Source organism: Artemia sp. Qi Xiang Cuo, chromosome 14 (assembly GCF_049724085.1).
Source record: "Artemia sp. Qi Xiang Cuo chromosome 14, ASM4972408v1, whole genome shotgun sequence".
Classification (NCBI taxonomy): Eukaryota; Metazoa; Arthropoda; class Branchiopoda; order Anostraca; family Artemiidae; genus Artemia; species Artemia sp. Qi Xiang Cuo.
Genome location: NC_142807.1, coordinates 13,487,561 through 13,509,150, shown reverse-complemented (window position 1 = coordinate 13,509,150; position 21,590 = coordinate 13,487,561). Strand labels below are relative to the sequence as shown.

At 35.6% G+C, this 21,590-nt stretch overlaps 1 protein-coding gene across 1 annotated transcript in view; it reads left to right on the top strand.

The window, feature by feature from the left end:
- The window catches only part of LOC148944163 (uncharacterized), a 40,758-nt gene extending 20,342 nt beyond the window's left edge, over positions 1-20,416 (top strand). Inside the window, exons 5-8 of the mRNA XM_089099728.1 lie at positions 10,568-10,856; positions 14,293-14,424; positions 16,135-16,427; positions 20,180-20,416. Of these exons, the coding sequence (XP_088955854.1) occupies positions 10,568-10,856; positions 14,293-14,424; positions 16,135-16,427; positions 20,180-20,311 (846 nt within the window). The 3' untranslated portion in view covers positions 20,312-20,416. The remainder of the gene's footprint in view (positions 1-10,567; positions 10,857-14,292; positions 14,425-16,134; positions 16,428-20,179) is intronic.
- The last annotated feature ends 1,174 nt before the right edge of the window (positions 20,417-21,590 follow it).

The following is a 21,590-nucleotide window of genomic DNA, read 5'->3' as shown; positions in this document are numbered from 1 at the left end:
GTTGGAACTTTCAGGGAACGGTTAAAGGGGAAGATCAATTCACCAAAAGGCAATGTTTGCGCGCTACTACTTCTACTACTATTACTGCTACTACCACTTTAACTATTGCTCCTGCAGCAAGTAATACCAAGGCTATGGATGGTGAAGAGAAAATGTTAAGGGGAATGTTGAGCTAAATCAGAACACACTATGTGCATACAGTTTGTCAAAAAGGCAAATCAGCAATATCTTTGGAACGGTTTACCGTATCAAGGTGAAACTTCCAGGGCATCACGAGGGGGATGTTCAACTGATAAAAAGGCAACATGTGCATACTACTGCTGCAATTAATACTGCTGCTACTACTGTTACTAATACTACTAATGCAACAATACTTCTGCTACTACTACTCCTACTACTACCACTTCTACTTTGATACTAATACTATTAAGACTAAGGGTAGGAAGGTCAAAATTTGAGAAAATATAGTGGGAAAACTTGGATTAGATCAAAACACACTATGTGCTTGCAGATTGTCAAAAGGGTGTATCTCAGGAATACTACTACTACTACTAACAACTCATCGCAGCACCAAGCCGCCTGAGGCCAACACAGCTACGCACGCTCCTCCTCCAACCCAATCTATTCAAAGCCTCCCTTTTTACACCCGCCCACGAAGTTCCCATTTCCTTTAAATCTTTCTTTGTGACGTCCTCCCACCCCAGACGGGGACGACCTGCTTTCCGTTTAGCACTAGATGGTTGGCCGAAAAGAACAGTCTTCGGCAATCCGTCATCCTTCATCCGCACAACATGCCCTAACTACCTCAACCTTTCTTTCATTATAGACCTAGAAAGCGGTATTGAACCACATTTTTCGTATAGCCTATTATTTGAAATACGGTCAGTCAGCCGGGTACCCAGAACAATCCTTAAGCAATTTCTCTGGAAAACATCTAGCAAATCTTCATCCGCTTTTTTGAGCGCCCATGCTTCAGAGCCATATTTGACCACTGTCATCACTGTAGCTTCTAATATTCTAATCCTGGTTTGCAGAATTATTTTCCTATTCTTCCAAACTTGTTTTAACTGTGAAAAAACACCCTGAGCCTTAGCTATTCTACTTTTAACATCTTCACTGCTCCCACCATCTTTACTAATAATACTACCAAGGTAAGTGAAGCTGCCCAACTAATCAATCTTTTCATTACCCAACGTCACCTTTTCATCCTCACTTATTCCTAGCCTTTGTGACTTAGTCTTCCTAACATTAATTTTCAAACCAATTCTAGCACCCTGAACTCGCAAAACCTCTAAAACCTCATTCATTTTGCTCACACTTTCATCTAGGATGCTTAAATCATCAGCATAATCCAAGACCAAGAGACTTTTTCCTCCCCATTTGATTCCGTGGTCTCCCATTACCTTTCCTGTGCTTCTTAAAACAAAGTCCATCAAAATAATCCATACAAAGGGGGATAGAACACAACCCTGCTTAACTCCTGATTTAATACAAAACCAGCTACTACCCTCATTTCCTAGCTTAACCTCAGTAGTGTTATTCTCGTACAAAGCACTAGTCACTTTAATGCATTTGTCTGGTATACCATACAAGGATAAAACCTTTACTGAAGCTCTTCTATCAACAGAATCGAACGCTTGCTCATAATCTATAAAACTCAGGACCAAAGGTGTTTGAAAACTTAGGCACTTCTCAATTATTAACCTAAGAGTGAAAATTTGGTCAACACATCCTCTACCTTTTCTAAAACCGCACTGCTCTTCTCTTAAAACTTTGTCTATGGCATCTCTCAGTCTAAACAGTATCATATTACTAAGCAATTTGCTACCTACAGAGACCAGACTAATGCCTCGATAATTACCACACTCACTTTTCTCACCTTTCTTATAAAGTGGCTTAATTAAGGTTTTCCTAAAATCTTTAGGTACTTCCCCTTTTTCAAAAATCATATTGATAATCTTCAGTAACTTATTTCTAACCTCAGAGCCGCCATATTTGAAAAACTCATTTACCACTCTATCAGCACCTGGGGCCTTATTATTCTTTAATCCTTTTAGTACTGTTGCTAATTCCTCCTCACACAACAGATCTTCCTTCGCATCCAAGGTATCACAAACTCTTTCTTTATCCTCTATATTTTTTCCTGCAACTCTATCTCGGTTAAGCAAGTTCTCAAAATGTTCGGCCCAGGATATCTCAGGAATGGATGAAGGAATTAAGTTGGAACTTTCAGGGAATGCCTAAAGGGGAAGGTCAATTGACCAAAGGCAATATGATTCCTCTACTACTAATACTACTACTACTACTACTGCTGCCCCAACTACTACTTCTATTGCAACTACTACCAACGATAAGAATATTAAGATGAAAATTTCAGGAAGTGTTGATGGAGAAGTTAAACTAAATTAAACACTATGAATATACAGGTTATGAAGAGTGCATGCGGCAATATCATAGCGAAGACTTACTGTATTAAGTTGACACTTCCAGGGCTTGATGATGGAAATGTTCAACTGACCAAAAGGCAACATGTTAATACTACTACTGCTACTAGTGCTATTAGTACCCCTACTACTGCTACTACTTTGACTGTTAATACAACTATGTCGAAGTATATTAAGGTGAAATTTGAAGTAACTAGGTGAAAATATTCGCATCCTACTACTATTATTACTACTAAAGGATCCTACTTTCATGACTTGTTGTGGTGGGTTTTGGACTAATCAAAAGGCACTATGTGTATACTACAAATACTGCTACTACGATTGCTGTATCTAATTAGGCTAGGGGTAATACGGTGACACTATTTGGTATTTTTTTTTATTGGAAGAGGGGGGGGGGGCAATTAAACGGGAAAAACTATATTTGTGCAGCTTTTGAAAAGAGCACATAAGCATTATCATAGGCAGCACTATCATAGAAACTTTTAAAGGAGCTTGTTCAATTGGAATTGAAATCTTTAGTGCCCTTTTTTAGAGTCGAAAATAATCGGAGGGCAAGCAGCCGCCCTTCCAAGCCCATTAATTCTCAGAACATCCAATAAAATTTTTGAGTCAGCCCTTTTATTCAGTATAGTTGAAAGGTCTAGTAACTATGTCTCTGGGTACTTGGGGATGTTAACCCCGCAGAGCCCTCAGAGCAAGGGCTGTAAGTTATGCAGTTTGCCCATTGTTTATATATAGTTTTTTGTTATTGGGAAAGAGAGATCAAGTGAAGCTTTCAGCGAACATTCAGGGGAAAGTTGAACTAAATCAAAACATGATATGTACATATTAGTTGTCAAATGACTGAGGGTATTAATTTGAAACTTTAAAGGACTAAAGAAGGGGATGATCAATTGACCAAGTGCATATTCAGGGAGATGTTGAACTAACCAAAAGGCACTATGTGCATGTCTCCGTAATGTTACTGTTACGACTGATACAACTTCTATTTTTACTGAGGTTAAGTACATTAAGGTAAAACTATCTGGGAGCACTCTGTGGATACTGCTACTACTACTACTACTGAGGAGGCTAAGGGTAAAATGGTGAAACTTTCAGGGAATGTTTAGGGCGATGTTGAACTAAATAAAAGCACACTCGGTACAAGCAGTTATCAAAAGGGTGTTGCAGCAGTATCCCAGTAATGGCCTAGGGTATTTAGTTAAAACTTGTAGGTCATGTTATGGGCGATGTTGAACTATACAAAATGCAAAGTGTGTATACTACTGCAACTATTAATACTACTACTGCTATTACAGCTGCTGATACTAAGACTACTACTGCTACAACTACTACTACTAGCGCTACTGAAGCTAAGAGTATTACTGTGAAACTTTCAGGGAATGTTGAAGGGATTAGAGTATTAGGTTGTAATTTTTGGAGCATGCTAAGGGGTATGTTGAGCTAATAAAAAAAACACTATGCGCATACTATTACTACTAGTAGTAGTACTACTGTTGCTGTTAGTACTAATATTACTTAGGCTTATGGTATTAATGTGGAACTTTAGGGACTGTTGAGGGGTTTGTTGGGATAAATTAAAACATAGTGTAATTGTATCGAGGTTGTCAAAATAGCATAGATACAACTTTCTGGGAAGTTTATTAAATTTTATTTTTCAGGAAAAGTCGATGATGTGTAAAACTAAATCAAACAATACTATGTGTGTCCACATTTTCAAAATGACGGATGTTACTAAAAATTGTTGATGCATTTTTTCCAACTTGCAAATAGTTAACCAAATTATAAATTCACATAGAAAGAAACGAAAAGATTTAAAATGTTCTTTTCTAATGAAAAAAAAGTCAATAAAAAACGAGCAGAAATTAATTTAGGACCCTTTTTCTACAAAATAAGTTCTTTAAAGAATATTAAAGAGCCACATTAAACCAAAAATGAGCAGATATAAAGTTAAATGATTTTTTCAAGCGTATAACTACCAAAAATTAACCATCAATAAATAAATGAAACTCAAGACGAACGGAAATTACAATAGATAACCAAGTCGAACTAAAAACGAGCAGAAACCAAGATGGGCGGGGCTGACGCCCGCCAATCCTTCTGATCACTAGAATATAATTTACACTTTACTGAAAAAAACATTTAAATTATTTTCACTTTTTTAACTTTTGTAAATCCAAAATTATTAATACTTTAAGGAATAAATATTAGTATATATATACTAGAATGCAAGTCTACATTATTTTGTTGTTTTGTTCAATAATCTTGGCTATGATGTTTTTTTTTATATTATGAAAAATAGGAACATTCACCTCGAAAAAAAGATTTTTTGGGTGGTTTTGGGGGGTTTCAATAGTTTTTTGATGGTGCTAGGTCGATTGGCAGTCTCAAGATTTTAGCTTGATAGTATTTTGACCCCTTTTGACTTAAATTCTTGTTTTGTGCCACAGAATGGCGGGAAACGCTACTTTGCTGTGGCGAGGTCTCTTTTGCTACTTGAAAACAGTGCTAGAACTTTCAATTCACGCTTAAATGACTCACTTTCAGATATTTTAAGATCGCTTGTTCGGTATGACAACGCCTTGGAAAAAAATACACAAAAAAAATGAAAATGAGTCCGTGACGATTCTTCTCAAAAAAAAAAAAAAATTAAATTCTGTTGTTTTGCGGATAGGGGTTTGAAATTTCTGCTAATGGGTACCCTAACATGCTAAATATGATGGTATTATTTTTATGAAGATCATTCCTGATTTTTGGTTGTTTCTCTTCTTTTTCAAAAATTTTCTCAGATTCAAAAGTTTTCAGAAGTACTTTTAAACTCAATAAATTTACATACATCATGAAAAGCCAATTCTTTTTGATGCATAAATTGAAATCAATTAATTGAAATAAATTGAAAATTTTTGAATTATTGTTCAGATTGGCAGGAATCGCTCTTTACTTACAGTTAACTTCAACTGTGACTAAATTTTTTAGCTCCACTCTCATGGTTGAGCCGTAACACTTTCCCTAATGTTGGTCATGTTGGGCAGTCCCGTCACTTTTTTGTTAGATTATAAAAAATTTCCGTCAAAAATATCTTAATGTGAGATCTCGCTTACACTATAAAAGATAAACAATCAAGGAGGCACACTTGTGCCTCTATAAAGAGGCGACCCACCACAATGTTAAGCGATTTCAGGTCCTAGAGGTCGCAGAGAGACGGCGGTAATTGCATTTTGTAGCCCAAGCTCAAACTAAGAAACTTGCAAAATTTCATCCTCCTCCGACTTTATCTTCATGGGGTAAACTGGGCCGGAAGTTTGGACCCTCCCACCACAGCCCCCCTTAACGTTGTCCGATTGGGCTGAAATTTAGAGGTTAAGCTTTCCTAGGGCCCGGGAGCTTATCCTCGAAATTTCAGCTCAATCCGATCACTCCTTCCCTGTTTTCAAAAAACCAAATATAGCCACTTAAAATTCATCTCTTTTTTTTTCTTAGCCACGCCTACAGGCCACAGTTGGCAACGGATCCGGTTGAATGAGGACTCATTCGAAGCAGAATTCGACCTGTTAGGGCCTTTTGATATTTTCAGACCGAAAAAATTATCCCCCGAATTTACATTTACGAAAAACCTCGTTTACCTATATTAGCCCATGTTAATTTTTCCCTACACAACCCCCCCTTTATCATTGTATGTTCGGGATGAAATTTATAGGATAAGCTTTCCTTGGGGCTTGGAGATTATCGTCGAAATTTCAGCTCAATCTGATCACTCCTTCCCTGTTTTCCAAAAACCACATATCAAGATTTTTGGGAATTTGCTTGCGTCGAAAATACCTTCTATTTGCTAAACAACAATTACTATTGTGTTTGTATAGTCCAGCGGCTGAGACTTCAGACTTTCAGGCGGAAAACTCGGGTTCGATTCACCATCAGAGCAACTTTTTTATATACTTTGAAAAGAAACTCAGTTTCTTTTTTAAATTATTTGAAAAAAATTACGTTTTCTAAAGAGTTAAAGAGGCTGAGTTACAAGGTCGACCCTTAAAACGTACAGGGATTAGGAGGCACAGTTGGGGGGCTGTTAAAGAGGCTGAGTCACAAGTTCGAACCTTAAAACGTACAGGGATTAGGAGGCACCCTGTACGACGTGATTTGAGTATTCAGGAATTAAAAGCCTTAACACAAGAATGTTCAAGAGCGGGGGTTTGGGGGGCGGCAGCCCCCAACTTTAACTCCTGACACGATCAGCTAACAGTTAGTCAAGCAATAATAAGTAATAAACTGTACAAAAACGTGCAGAAATTATTTGAAAAAAACTACGTTTTCTAAAGAGTTAAAGAGGCTGAGTTACAAGGTCGAACCTTAAAACGTACAGGGATTAGGAGGCACAGTTGGGGGGCTACCACCCCCAAACCCCCGCTTTCGCAGCCTTTAAATATAAAAAAAAAATTTCTTTAAACTGAAAGTAAGGAGCGACATTAAAACTTAAAAAGAACAGAAATTATTCCGTATATGAAAGAGGCTGTGCCCTCCTCAACGCCTCGCTCTTTACGCTAAAGTTTTTATTGTTTAAAAAAAGAGTTGTGAGAAAGTCAAACTTTAGCGTAAAGAGCGAGGCGTTGAGGAGGGCACAGCCTCTTTCATATACGGAATAATTTCTGTTCTTTTTAAGTTTTAATGTCGCTCCTTACTTTCAGTTTAAAGAAATTTTTTTTTATATTTAAAGGCTGCGAAAGCGGGGGGTTTGGGGTGGTAGCTCCCCAACTGTGCCTCCTAATCCCTGTACGTTTTAAGGTTCGACCTTGTAACTCAGCCTCTTTAACTCTTTAGAAAACGTAGTTTTTTTCAAATAATTATACTATAACACCATAACCGATATACCCGGTATTGTTTGAATCAACTACGGTATTGTTTGAAATCAGTTAAATCCGAAACCATCAAGGAGGCACACTTGTGCCTCTATAAAGAGGCGACCCACCACAATGTTAAGCGATTTCAGGTCCTAGAGGTCGCAGAGAGACGGCGGTAATCGCATTTTGTAGCCCAAGCTCAAACTAAGAAACTTGCAAAATTTCATCCTCCTCCGACTTTATCTTCATGGGGTAAACTGGGCCGGAAGTTTGGACCCTCCCACCACAGCCCCCTTTAACGTTGTCCGATTGGGCTGAAATATAGAAGTTAAGCTTTCCTAGGGCCCGGGAGCTTATCCTCGAAATTTCAGCTCAATCTGATCACTCCTTCCCTGTTTTGAAAAAACCAAATATATCCACTTAAAATTCATTTCTCTTTTTTTTCTTATCCACGCCTACAGGCCACAGTTGGCAACGGATCCGGGTGAATGAGGACTCATTTGAAGCAGAATTTGACCTGTTAGGGCCTTTTGATATTTTCAGACCGAAAAAATTATCCACCGAATTTACATTTACGAAAAACCTTAGTTTTTTTCAAATAATACAGATAAACAGGTTAGACATGCTTTGTTATGAAAATATCTGCGCGTCAATTTTCATAACAAAGCATGTCTAACCTGTTTATGTGTATTATTTGAAAAAAAATTACGTTTTCTAAAGAGTTAAAGAGGCTGAGTTACAAGGTCAACCCTTAAAACGTATAGGGATTAGGAGGCACAGTTGGGAGGGCTGTTAAAGAGGCTGAGTCACAAGTTCGAACCTTAAAACGTACAGGGATTAGGAGGCACCCTGTACGACGTGATTTGAGTATTCAGGAATTAAAAGCCTTAACACAAGAATGTTCAAGAGCGGGGGGTTTGGGGGCGGCAGCCCCCCAACTTCAACTCCTGACACGATCAGCTAACAGTTAGTCAAGCAATAATAAGTAATAAACTGTACAAAAACGTGCAGAAATTATTTGAAAAAAACTACGTTTTCTAAAGAGTTAAAGAGGCTGAGTTACAAGGTCGAACCTTAAAACGTACAGGGATTAGGAGGCACAGTTGGGGCTGCCGCCCCCAAACCCCCGCTTTCGCAGCCTTTAAATAAAAAAAAGTTTTTTAAACTGAAAGTAAGGAGCGACATTAAATCTTAAAACGAACAGAAATTATTCCGTATATGAAAGAGGCTGTGCCCTCCTCAACGCCTCGCTCTTTACGCTAAAGTTTTTATTGTTTAAAAAAAGAGTTGTGAGAAAGTCAAACTTTAGCGTAAAGAGCGAGGCGTTGAGGAGGGCACAGCCTCTTTCATATACGGAATAATTTCTGTTCGTTTTAAGATTTAATGTCGCTCCTTACTTTCAGTTTAAAAAACTTTTTTTTTATTTAAAGGCTGCGAAAGCGGGGGTTTGGGGGCGGCAGCCCCCCAACTGTGCCTCCTAATCCCTGTACGTTTTAAGGTTCGACCTTGTAACTCAGCCTCTTTAACTCTTTAGAAAACGTAGTTTTTTTCAAATAATTTTCAATAAAGGCTTAACTAGCTTTCAGAACAACGCTTAACCAAAAACTGATTCCAAATTATGTAAGCTTAATTTAGTCTGATCCCGCCGTGGAAAAAGTGGTGTACTAAAGTAGCATTGCTACTCGGCAGTTTTCATGATCTAGTGAAATTTGTTGGCAGATTTAGTAGATTTTGGAATTCTGTCGAATTGTGCTACTAGCAGCTTTGGAAGTTTTTCCATATCTGGTCTGAACAATCAGAGTACACAACGTGTCTCCATCCCAAAAAGAAAACCAGTCAGTATTTATGGATTGTTAAAGGTAGACCTCAAGGGCTTTGTAACGTATTTCCGGTACCTCCATATACCTCCTTTTCTGAATGTCATGCCTCTGCAAATATGGCTCTTATCTAATGAGGCACTATAGCCATTGATTCACAGCGTTAAGCCTTTAAAGGAAAACCAGGAGATTTTTATGAAAGGTTTCTCGAATTTTTCATGCATTCATGTCCTTTTAATTAAAATATTATTAGACTAATCCATTCAGAGTTGTTGAGAAGATTCTCAATGTAACCCTTACGATAGCAGACAAAGTTGAGTTTGATTATATGTGCATGTAGTTCCTACCCTTAGAAGGTTGGAGGTCAAACATTCAAAAATGGTGCATTTAGGCTAATATTTTTTTGAGGAGGGTGGTTGCCTTTAGAATGATGTCAAGGAGGAATGTTTTTCACCTATCCTCCCTTTGTGGAGGCATAAAGACAGCCGGAATTTTTTGGATGTCAGATAATATTTTCAAGGAGGCTGATCATGAGTGCATATATGAGATTGTGACGCTTAAAAGAGAGGTGTGATTTGAGACACAAACATGTAGACTACCCTACATTTTTAATTTTTGGGAGGTTGCGGGAGGGGAAGTCGAGTGCTTAAACATACCCTACGATCTTATTTTTTTTTATCAATTATATTCCCACTATTTTCGGTTATTAAAAGTATCTTGTTTGGCAGCTTTTTCAAAAATTAAGCCATGCATGATGAAAAAATGATCAACAGCCACACGGTAGAATTGACAATTCCTTAAGTGGAGGGTTTCCCCCTATATTTCCCCTACTGTTTTCATGTAAGGCATTCAGCTTATTTGACTGAGTTGATTAGTTTCTAACTGCTGCCCACCATATTCTAGACTTGATCCTACTTTTCTTTTCTTAAGTACCAGTTGTCTAAATGGAATTTTTTCAGTCGTGATAGTTCTCATTCTTATCCTAGTATATTTTTCGAAGCTTCCCAGGACAGTTGTATGGAAACTTCCTGGCTTGGTACTGTTGAACGTTAGTATACTCTCCGTGCAGGAAGTTGGACCCTCTCGTCTTACCCACCTCCCTCCCACCCATATGTTCAGGTACGAAACAGATTATTGTATTTGTTGCTATTTTCTTACTTTCAGAGTATTTGAATCTTCAATATACACAGGAATGAAATAAAATTAACCCTGTCATCTATATAAGGGTTTGAACTCACGTTCGTGATTTAAGCTATTAAAAAATCGAGCTATTGAAGTTTTGTACTGTCAGAATTTTAAATGAGGAGACTAGAAGACTTCCTGGGAGGGTTTATGTACGCACCGTGGAAATTTTCTTCATGGTATTTATAGAAAGAATTTTTTCTTGCATTTATTGCCCATTCTCTCCCATAGTCCTGTTTCCTTTATTTTACATATTAAATTATATGGTATTTTTATTGTAAATTTCCAGGCAAAACAATTTTTATCTTCAATTGAAGAAACAGAATGGATCAGCAACTCTCAAGAGATTGATCTTAAGAGCAAGAGTAACTTAGTTATCAATAAGGAAGATCTTGAATCAGTGGAAGCAGAATTAGAGGCCATGAAAGGTGATTCTTCCATTCTCTTCGTTGAAGAAGAGGAATTCCTCGAAGAAGGGATGCCGGAGTGGATGAAAGCTGAGCCTGAATGTTTGAAATATTGGCAGCAGAGGTATAGAATTTTTGCGAAGTTCGACGAAGGAATTGTATTAGACAAAGGTAAGCTTTCTGTAAGACAAAGGTTAATAAATTTCAGTGCAAGCAAGAACCATATAATTTAAGGCTTTGGAAAGAAACGACAAAAGGCTTATTTATACCTTCCCTATTAAAAAAGGGACTACCCGGTCTCAGTTGCCCTGCTTTCACAAGCTGGGTTGCCATTTTAGGAAGTGCTTCTTCTTCATAAAGCAGGAAGTTTTATCACTAGGGGTAGGTTCTTCGGCCTCTTATTGCACTGGCTGCAGTAGTGGGGCATAATTATGACCAATTAAAAAAGAAGGTAAATCAGGTGTCATACACTTGAAGCAGCAAATGCTGTATTTTGCCTGTGCAAGATCAAAATTAAGACGAAAATGGACTCGAGACGATGTTCTAGGCATTAAAAAATATCTTAGACAAAAACATAAGAAAATATCATAGAAAAAAGATAAAATAATCGGTCAGAGGGCGGGCTAGTAGTTGTGTGATGTTTTACGCTGAGAATACTATATCGGACAAAATACTACCGCAACTATGGTTATTTGATTCCTATTGGAATGTCTGAAATTAAGGTTTTAGATATTCTAGTGGGAATCGCAATAATCATAATTATGGCAGTATCTTGTCCAATGTGAATCTCAGCGTAAAATATCGCTAAATTACAAATACGCCCTTTGACCAATTAGTTTATGTATGAAAGTGAAACAAACATTGATTACCTGAAACCGCCTTGCTAAGCACGAATGGGAAATTGCCTGCGGGGACGTTCATGCTTTTATATCTTTCTTTTGTCTGAAGAGAAGCTTATTCAGTGCCATCTAATGTTTCGAAGTCCTGCTTGCCTTTTTAATAGCGTTTTTGGCACTAGAATTTGATGACGCTACGATCTATAAACTGTGCAACGTACAAGTCATTTTTCCCCATTACGGACATGATATGTCCGAATAGAATAGAATAGAATAATGCTTTATTTTAAAACTTTTCACAAGCGATATATCGCCGACTATAAGTTCGTGTAAAAAAAAAATGAAGTAAATAAATGAAATTAGTTTTCATAACACTTCAATGAAATTAGGTTCACGGACAACAAAACATTAAGGAATATAAACCGACAAAATATAGACAAATAGAAATTAAACAATTAAGAAAAATTTTAAAGTGACTAAAATAATGTCATAGCAAACAGGTCCTACATTAAAGGTAAAAATTTTGTCATAAAACGGTATACAATAAAATAAGTAAAAAAAAAACAAGTGTCAAAAGAGTTTAAAAAAAAAGAAGGATTCATTAAGAGGTATTGGAGTTGTTAAGGATCTTAGTGAAGGTTGGAATAAAGCTATCTAAATATTTTTTTGTTTTGGCTTTTACAGATTCTAGAATGGGGATGGGATTTTTGCCTCTCTTGGGAGAGGCATCCGTTCAAGGATTATGGGGAGACGGAAAAAGGTCTTGAGTTCGGATGTTAGTTCTCCCATTATCACCAAAATGGAGGCACAGGTCATGTCGTCTAATTTCCATGGTTTTCATTTTAAACTTTGTAAGAAGTAGGAGTATGGCAACTTCCCTTCACGTGCGATTATTTTTAAACCCTTTTCTGAACAGATTCCAACCTTTTGGTTTGATTCTCATTTAATGAGAAATGCCATAGAGGGCAAGCATATTCAAGGGTTGGGCGAACGAAAGATATGTAAAATTTCAAAATATGAGAAGCCGGGCATTTATATTTTGCCAAATGCTTAATGAAAGCTAGGGAAATATTGGCTTGCTTGGTTGTGTTTGAAATATGGGCTTCCCATTTAAGATCGGAAGTTATAGTTACCCCTAGAAGTTGTATTTTTTATGTCATAAGTTCACTTGGAATAATAGACGTAAATGAGGGGGTTGTGTTTAGAAAATTAATTGTTAGGATTGTAGATTTCAATGGGTTTACATGCATTTTTTGTGTTTCCTTTTTTCTTCCTATTCAAGAAATCATTTGTGGCGTTACAAAAAGTGATAGGCTGCTGCTGGACATGCCAAGATTTATGCCTACCCCAAACCTAACTTTGGGATACTCTGAAAGTTTGAGGAAGGTCTGAATGCCGAAATTTCCAAACCCCTTTCCGAAATTTGAATTATGTGCCTAACAGATATTTTTCCAGACTCCTTTCCTTCCTTTTTCTTGATGTCTAACCAATTGGACATTTGGTCCCAATTCAATAAAGAAGAAAGGAGAACATTTCGATAGTAAAGATTACGTAAGAAAAAGTGATAGACAGGCAAATACCATGAATGTTATGATAGAACAGTAGTGGAAATTTTTATTCTACCGTGACATTTGTGCTCTTTTATTTTTCAAATTTCCTAAGAAATTAAAAATGTACGGATGTTTTCTCATAAAGGTGTATATGTGATAGACGTTGCAATTCGTAACGTTAAGCTGAATTTCGAATAAGAACCGTCCTTACTAAGTGAGATAAGCGGTATTTTTGAAAAATATTTTCCACTCTTAGAATTAGAAAAGAATTTAGAATTAGAATTTCCATAAGAATAAAAAGTATCTGAAAGCGTGTAAATGTGTATATTGCTTGATCAAATTTCAGTATATTCGTTACCGAAAATTTCTAAGATATGTCTTAAGTAAAAATGAAATTTGAATGTTTGAATTGGTTAAATGGGAACTACACAACCACATGTATCTATCTTTAAAATTGGGGAATACTGGGAATTAAATTTTAATTAAACAAATCTTCACACGCAGTTATTCAGTTTTTGGTAGTAGCGGGCTCAAAATCTTAAAGAAGATAATCATGGATAGGAAATCATCAAAATAAGGTGAAAACATAATATGCCAAGCAGCTGAAGAAGGTGTCACTTCCCTTTGAAGGTGAAGGGGTCTTTGGAAATCAACAGATTGCTAGCATTTGAATTATTCAAAAGGTAAGCGTTTGTCAAGTTTAGCTACTTAGTTTTACCAATTTATTGTCTTGGCCCAACATGGCAACACTGGTGAAAATGTGGTACTGCCCTAAAAACTTTGAAATAACCTAAAGAAGAAAACGAAGTTTAGGTATGAATAGGCGTAAAATAGGAAACATTTTTGTATCTAATGAGACTTTAATTTTTGATACGGTATTTAATTTTTCTGTACCCCCCCCCCCCCCCCCCGAACTAAAATCCTAGATACAGTCTTGCTTCAATTTTTAGTTTACATGCGAAGTTTATTTGGCACTAGAACCATTCAGTCAGTCAGAATATAATTTTAGTGTTGTTATTTATTATGTCTTCCTTTTTTCAGAAGCATGGTACTCAACTACTTTTGAATTTTTCTGTATCCCCCCCCCCCCCGAACTAAAACCTCAGATACGGTCTTGCTTCAATTTTTAATTTACATGTGAAGTCGATTTGGCACGAGAACCATTCAGTCAGTCAGAATATAATTTTAGTATTGTTTTTCATTATATCTTCCTTTTTTCAGAAGCGTGGTACTCAACAACTTTTGAAGTCATAGCAGAACATATTGCTGAACGGTGTCGGTGTGACTTGGTTATTGACGCATTTTGTGGTGCCGGTGGAAATGCAATTCAACTGGCAAGGACTTGTGAAAGAGGTTAGAAAATGAAGAAGAAAAAAGATCAGCGTGTTTTGTTGAGCTCTTCTTTTTTATATCTTTTCTTTTTCTTTTTTACTTATTTTGTTTTTCTGATAAGGCTGGGATATTTTTAGGGAACCTTAAAATAGTAAAATAGCCGCGTATCAGTGCCTGGCATATATATATATATATATATATATATATATATATATATATATATATATATATATATATATATATATATATATATATATATATATATATATATATATATATATATATATATATATATATATATATATATATATATATATATATATATATATATTATTTATAAATAATTTCTGAGACCACACTGGCTAATCATGATAAAACATAAAATCGCGAAGAAAGTAAAAAACGAGGACAATTAACAGCCAGTCAAAAAATTGAAAAATTATGCAAATATTTCGGTCAAGACCTCCGCTTGATCGTCCTCAGTGCAGAATAAAACTGATAAAAATATAAAAAATAAAACCTTAAAATAAAAACACAAAACTAAAATTGGACGAGCCTTTCTCAGTAACGGGGAAAGGGTAACTTTATTCTGCACTGAGGACGGTCAAGCGGAGGTCTTGACCGAAATATTTGCATAATTTTTCAATTTTTTGACTGGCTGTTAATTGTCCTCGTTTTTTTTTCTTTCTTCGCGATTTTATGTTTTATATATTATATGTTATAATATTAATATATGTATATATTATCCTGATTTATGAAAATCTATTTTAATGGGAATTTTGCATGATGTCATGAATGAGTCCTCTCCCGATCTTGTAGAACCATAGGTTCGATACGACCACCCTTGACGCCATTCATATGAAAAACGTCTTTACAAAATTAAGGTTTTAAGAGAATATTTCATTCACAAGTCGTGACCTATTTAAAAATAGAAGGGACCTCATTTCTGTGTATTAAGATTATACAAACACTAAAAGAATTATTCTTTGTCCTCCTAGAAAGCTGGTGATCTGTCATAACACATACATTACAGATAAGATCTTGGCAAAACACAATCTGTTTTGCGCAAAATCTGCAACTGCATATGTTAAACAATTATGTTAAATTGTAGCAAAGGAATGAGAGAAACGATGTGTATCAAAAATCACGTGTCTTTAAGGTATGAAGTCTTCAAGGTAATGAACGTCTGAGAATCCATTGGGAAAAAGACCTAGATCACCATTGTAAGATTTAAAGGTAGACTGTTTAAATATACCTAATCCCTAGAGTCGTATTAGCCGAGTGATTAGTGCGCTAGATTTGAAATCCTTTGTCTATGAGGACAGGGGTGCTAGTCCTGGTGTAGGTCTAGTCCTCGTCAGGGATTTGAAATCCTTGACGACATTTGAAATCGCGCTAGATTTGATATCGTTTGAGGACAGGGGTTCTAGTCCTGGCGTAGGGGGCTATTCGGTTTGGAACAATGTTAGCGGCGTGACCGTGTAAGCTCAGTCGAAGTCGACCTAGCTTCAAATGGGTACCTGGAGAAATCTTGGGAAAAACAGGAAGTATCGTATGATTTGCCTTTAACTATGCATTACACTCCTAGCCGAAGGCGGTAAATCTGGAGATTGGTACCTGCGCTGTGCAGACCATTGTTTAGCATACGATCGATTTTTTTTTTTTTTTTTGAGGTTTAAGTTGTATAAATAGCAGTACTCTGGGAGACGACACACTTTTTCTCTTTTTCAGTGATTGCTGTCGATATAGATCCTGTGAAGATTGAAATGGCACGAAAAAATGCAGCAGTCTATGGAGTCGAGGATAGAATTGAGTTTCTTACTGGTGATTTTTTTGAGCTGTCTAGTAGTTTACAAGGTGATGTTGTCTTCCTCAGCCCTCCTTGGGGTGGGCCTGCATATTTGAAGAATAAGTTTTTTGATATCAGAAAAATGCCAGTTGATGTGTTTTCAGCCGTGGAACACTCAAGGAAGATAACGGAAAACATTGCAGTGTACTTACCGAGAAATTCTGATATTAAACAGGTAAGTTAAATGTTCACCAACTAGCAGTGTTGTCATTAAGGCATTGAGTCAGAATTAATTTTTGTTTCTGCTTTAGGAGTCAAGGCTATGAAGGTTTTAGAGCTGGATTCGGAGTAGGCGCTTATTTAATGGAAGGGGACTTCAAACTGGTGCCCGCCCTTAAACCTTAAGATAGCTACCACTTCCCTATGACATCTTATATTTTCTGTTTAATCAGTCTATTCTTGGGTTTAATTCTATTAAATTATGCTCCCTCAAAAATGCCTACTCAGAGCTGACCCATTGTAACTTTTGATCACAGTTAAAACATGTCTTATCAAGAAATTTTTACCCATGGATCAAGGAATTAGTATGTCCAATGGCGTTATAAAACGGACTGTCTCTTTTAAATACCTTGGGATTGTAATAGATGAAACTCTATCTTTTAAGCAACGTGTAACTTTAACTAGCAAAATTCTGGCAACAAATCAAGGTATAATGAAGAAACTCCAACATTAAATTCCCAAATCTGTCCTTCGCCATCTTTATTTTTCTTGAATACACCCGTATATACTTTATTGTTCGAGTATTTGGCTCTCTACTTTTTCTTCTATCCTAAAATCAATAAGAGTTCTACAAAATCGTGCAGTAAGAATTTTAGCCGGTATATCTCCACGCAAGTCTGTTCGGGAAATTTACCCAACTTTAAAAATTTTACCGGCTGCAGGCCTTCATGAATTCTACGTATTGTGGTCTATTTTTGAACTGCAGCAGGGTATTCAGCCTCGTTGGTTTGGTGATTTATTGTCCAATAGGTCTACTGTTCATTCTCACGATACAAGGGGTAGTGCGGACTTCTATGTACCTAGAGGTATTTCTTCCCGTTCATGTTTTTCTGTTTTTTTATAAAGGTACGCGGAAATGGAATAGTTTAAATAGTGATATTAAGATTATTGGAGACCCCAATATATTTAGAAAAACTATTAAGCAACTGCTTTTTGCTGAATATGAGGTTTGACTGATTGATTGATTTATTGTGATGTTTTGTTGATATGATGTTCCCGGAGGAAGTATAATATATGATAGTATTTTGTATTTATTGTTTAGTGTGGTGGCATTGGTGGTGTCGATGGCCAAGTGTTCTTCTTGTTGCAAGGATATTTTTTTTCTCTACCTCCCCCACGGATAAGGGGTAAGTAGCAGTAATTCGTTACGATAAACTAGGGATAAAATCCTTTTAATAGACAGTGTGTAATAAATTTCACAAAAAATACCAGATATTTTGGTCACATATACAGTGACCGTCACCAGTAGTAAAAAAAATTATCTACAATAATTCGTTGTTGATATATTTTTTTCAATAAATTCTTCTCTCTCTCTATCATTCAAAGGCGTAAGCAAACCGTAAAATGTGGAACATTAGACTAAGAAAAGTACCCAACAATTGACTAACTACTGGGGTTTTTATTTTCCAAAATTAAAAATTAGAGACTATTTTAAGATGGCTGTGTAGTTATCCATGGAAGAAAAAAATTAAGGAAAATTTCATTTTGTTGATCCTCTTTAAAATTAAATGTGTAAGGTCTTAGTTGGGTCCTGTTTTTAACGGCTTACCATGGGACCATGAAACTCAAAATTCTTCTTATGATTATATGTTTTAATATTTTACGATATTAAATTTGGCTTTATTGTTTATTTAGATAAATAGTGAAAATAAATATCATAATAAATTAAAATAAATCAATTATTTAATTTATTATAAAATTAGTTAATTAATGGTGATTTAAATTAATAAAAATTAATTAATTAAACCTACTATTAAAATTTATTTTTCTTATAATATGTGTTATATTATTACTGGGCTGTCTTGCTCGGTAGATCAATCGTTTACCACTAGGGAGCTCGTACAATGAAGTGATAATTAAAGAAAATATGCTAAAATGATATCAACTGACAAAAGAGAAGATATGTTCATCTGGTCTTTTAAAGGCTAGAATGGGTATACAGAACAATGGTTTAGGGTGTTTTTCTTTTTTTAATAAAAAACCTTGTTTATTTATGTCTTATTCATTTTATTACACTATTTTTATTACCTTCGAAAATTTACCTGATTTTCGAAAAAAGGCCTGAATTTTCTCAATAAGAATCACACCGTCAGATTCAGCAACTCAAAGAACCCTACTCTAGAGGTTTCATTTGAGGCTGATTCAGGAACTCTGTACAGAGCCCCTCAATCACACTCAACGTTGGCATCAGCTTACTACATTTAGAACGTTTCAACCTGGTTCCAACAGTCATTTTGAGTTGGGTATCTGGTAGAGATTATAACAAGATCTTGGGGTATGGAAAAAATTTAAAAGACATACTGATTGGACAGACTCTTAGAAGACTGCCTATAGAGGACATAATGCATAAAGAGGACAGTCTCTCTGACTTTGTTTAAGTGAACATTGAATAATATACTTGCTACAGTATGCCTTGCTTGTATTTGTCTTAATTATCTGTTTACGCTATTTTATTACCTTAGAAATGGAACTTATCAACAAACAACAATGTTTATTTTCAGAGTTTTGCAATATTTGAAAAAAAAACACGTGTTATTAGCTTCCAATAGAATAATTCAATTTTATATCACAAGACAAGAAAGCAGGTTTGTAATGCGACAGTGTAGCCATTGATTTACAGCGTTAAGCCTTTAAAGAAGGACCAGAAGATTTTTCTAGGTTTCTTGGATTTTTCATGCATTCATGTGATTTTAATTAAAATATTATTAGACAAACCCATGCAGAATTGTTGAGAGGATTCTCAATGTAACCCTTACGAGAGCTGAGCATGATTTTATGTGCATGCAGTCCCTGCCCTGGAATGAAGTCTAGGAGGAAGGTCTTTCTCCCATACTCCCTTTGTAGAGGTATAGAGACAGCCTGAATCTTCTGGATATCAGATATTTTTTCCAAGGAGGCTGATAATGAGTGCATATATGAGATTGTAAAGCGTAAAAGAAAGGTGTGATTTGGGACGCAAATATGTAGACTATACTACATTTTGAATTTTTCAAAGGTTTGAGAGGAAAAGTAGAGTGCTTAAGAATACTCTACGACCTTATTTTTTCTCAATTATGTCCCCACTATTTTCAGACGTTATAAGTAACTTGTTTGGCAGTTTTTTTTCAAAACTGTTATTTTTGCCAAAATTTTGTTCTTTACATTTTTTATTATCTACCTTCTGTTCGTTCTTTCCGTTCTTGCCAAATTTTTATTTTGGTTACTGTTAGCAAGGAACACTCTTAATTTACCTGTCATTTCTTTAAACGGTTCGATACTTCCGGTATAGTTGCCCTTTTTCACGAAGTTAGGAACATGGTAGCTGAAAGAACAGTCAGTACTGAAAGTCACACCAAAAATAATTGCAGTTGAAGTGGTAGGGAACCACGGTTCAGAACAAGCTACGTCCCTTTTGAGTGGATTGAAACGCAACACTTTTGTTTTATTGACATTAATTTAAAGTCCATTATTCCCGCACTGATCAGTGGAACTGTTTTCCAATTCACCTTGGAACTGGGGTATTGCTTGGGATTTATCCACGAGAAATTCGAGCAAGGCGGACAGATCATCGACGTATTTTTCAAGTTATTCAGTTATTCTACTTAATTCAAGCAATTATATTTCCTTTTCAGTCTCCTTTGTACTTTAAGTTTCTCTTGTTTAAGTTTTTCTCTTGTTACTTTTCTCTTTTCTTTTTCTCTTTTAATTTTCTATGTTTCTCTTTTTCAGGTTATTCAGTTGGCTAGTCCTGGAAGCTGTATTGAGGTTGAGCAAAACTGGCTTGGCAAGAAGATCAAGACTATTACTGTGTATTTGGGCGAGCTCATTAAACATCATCAAAGTGACGCAAAGACAGAGTGAACTAGCTTAATGTGTAACAGTCTTTGTTTACTGTTTTTCTTGTATGTGATTTTATAGGATGATTTGAATTTTTCAAAAAAGTAAAAAGGCCTGATTTATTCTTTCTCCTATCACAATTATAATTATAGTCTTAAGACCATCAAGCGATTCAAATAAACGTTTGCCTTTTTAAATAATTTTCTGGAACGTATCCAATTAAAAATAGACCAGAATTGACTAGGTTCAGTTAATGCAAACAACAGATTCCTGAACTTTTGCAGATTAGAAGTCAAATTGATTAGTTTCTTTTTTTTATATTTTACGTTAAAATTGTCTCTTAGAGTTTTTTTTTATATTCAGAAAGATATTCTATAGAAATAAGAGTGATTTCGAAAAATAATTTTAACCATCAAATTGACGGCGTAAAGGCAAAACCACGTATCTTGGATTTTCAAAATTTTTAAGGAGACTGAGGAACTTTCCGGGACATATTGTTCATGACCATAAAATTTCGATACTAGATAGATGGCACTGGGGATCCAATCGCAAACAACTTAAAAAAAAAAAATTGTCAGCGGCCTTCACTTTAGAGAAATTTAACCAATATGTTCATCCTCAAAAATATTTGTCTACTACAGTTTCGGTGCATATAAAATCTCCTCCCAGTTTCTCTCCCATCAACGACCCAGCGTATATATCTCAGTTACTGAATGATGCAAATTTATATTATTCATGATTGTGAAAGCAGAAAGAAATGGGGTGATCCGGCGATGTGGTTTGCTACTGTCCCATCTCACAGGTATGACTCAACTGAGTGGCCTATCCAGGATTTCTAAAAGGGGGGTTTGGATTGAAGTTTAGAAAATACAAAATTTTTAGTGCTAACTTCTAATCAACACTGCAACAGGGAAATAGCTGGAATTTCGTAAATAGTGGGAGAGAGATCCACAATATTCGCAAAGTGGTGAGACTATTTGAAATTTACCACAAAATATTTTACCACAAAGGGACCTATGTTTTTTACCACAAAGAAAAAATGTTTTACCAGAAAGAGGCAACCTAACAGTTTTTACCACAAATTATCTATTAGTTATCTATCTATTAATTATCTATCTATAATTAATAGATAGATAATATATAACTAATAGATAACTAGTATAATAAATAATAAATAGATATAATAATATAATAAATAGATAACTAGTTATCTATCTATTAATTATCAAATTATCTATTAATAATCTTTGGTTTTAGATAGTAATATTGCGCCATGGAGTGTCAAAACTTTTTTCTTCTTGGT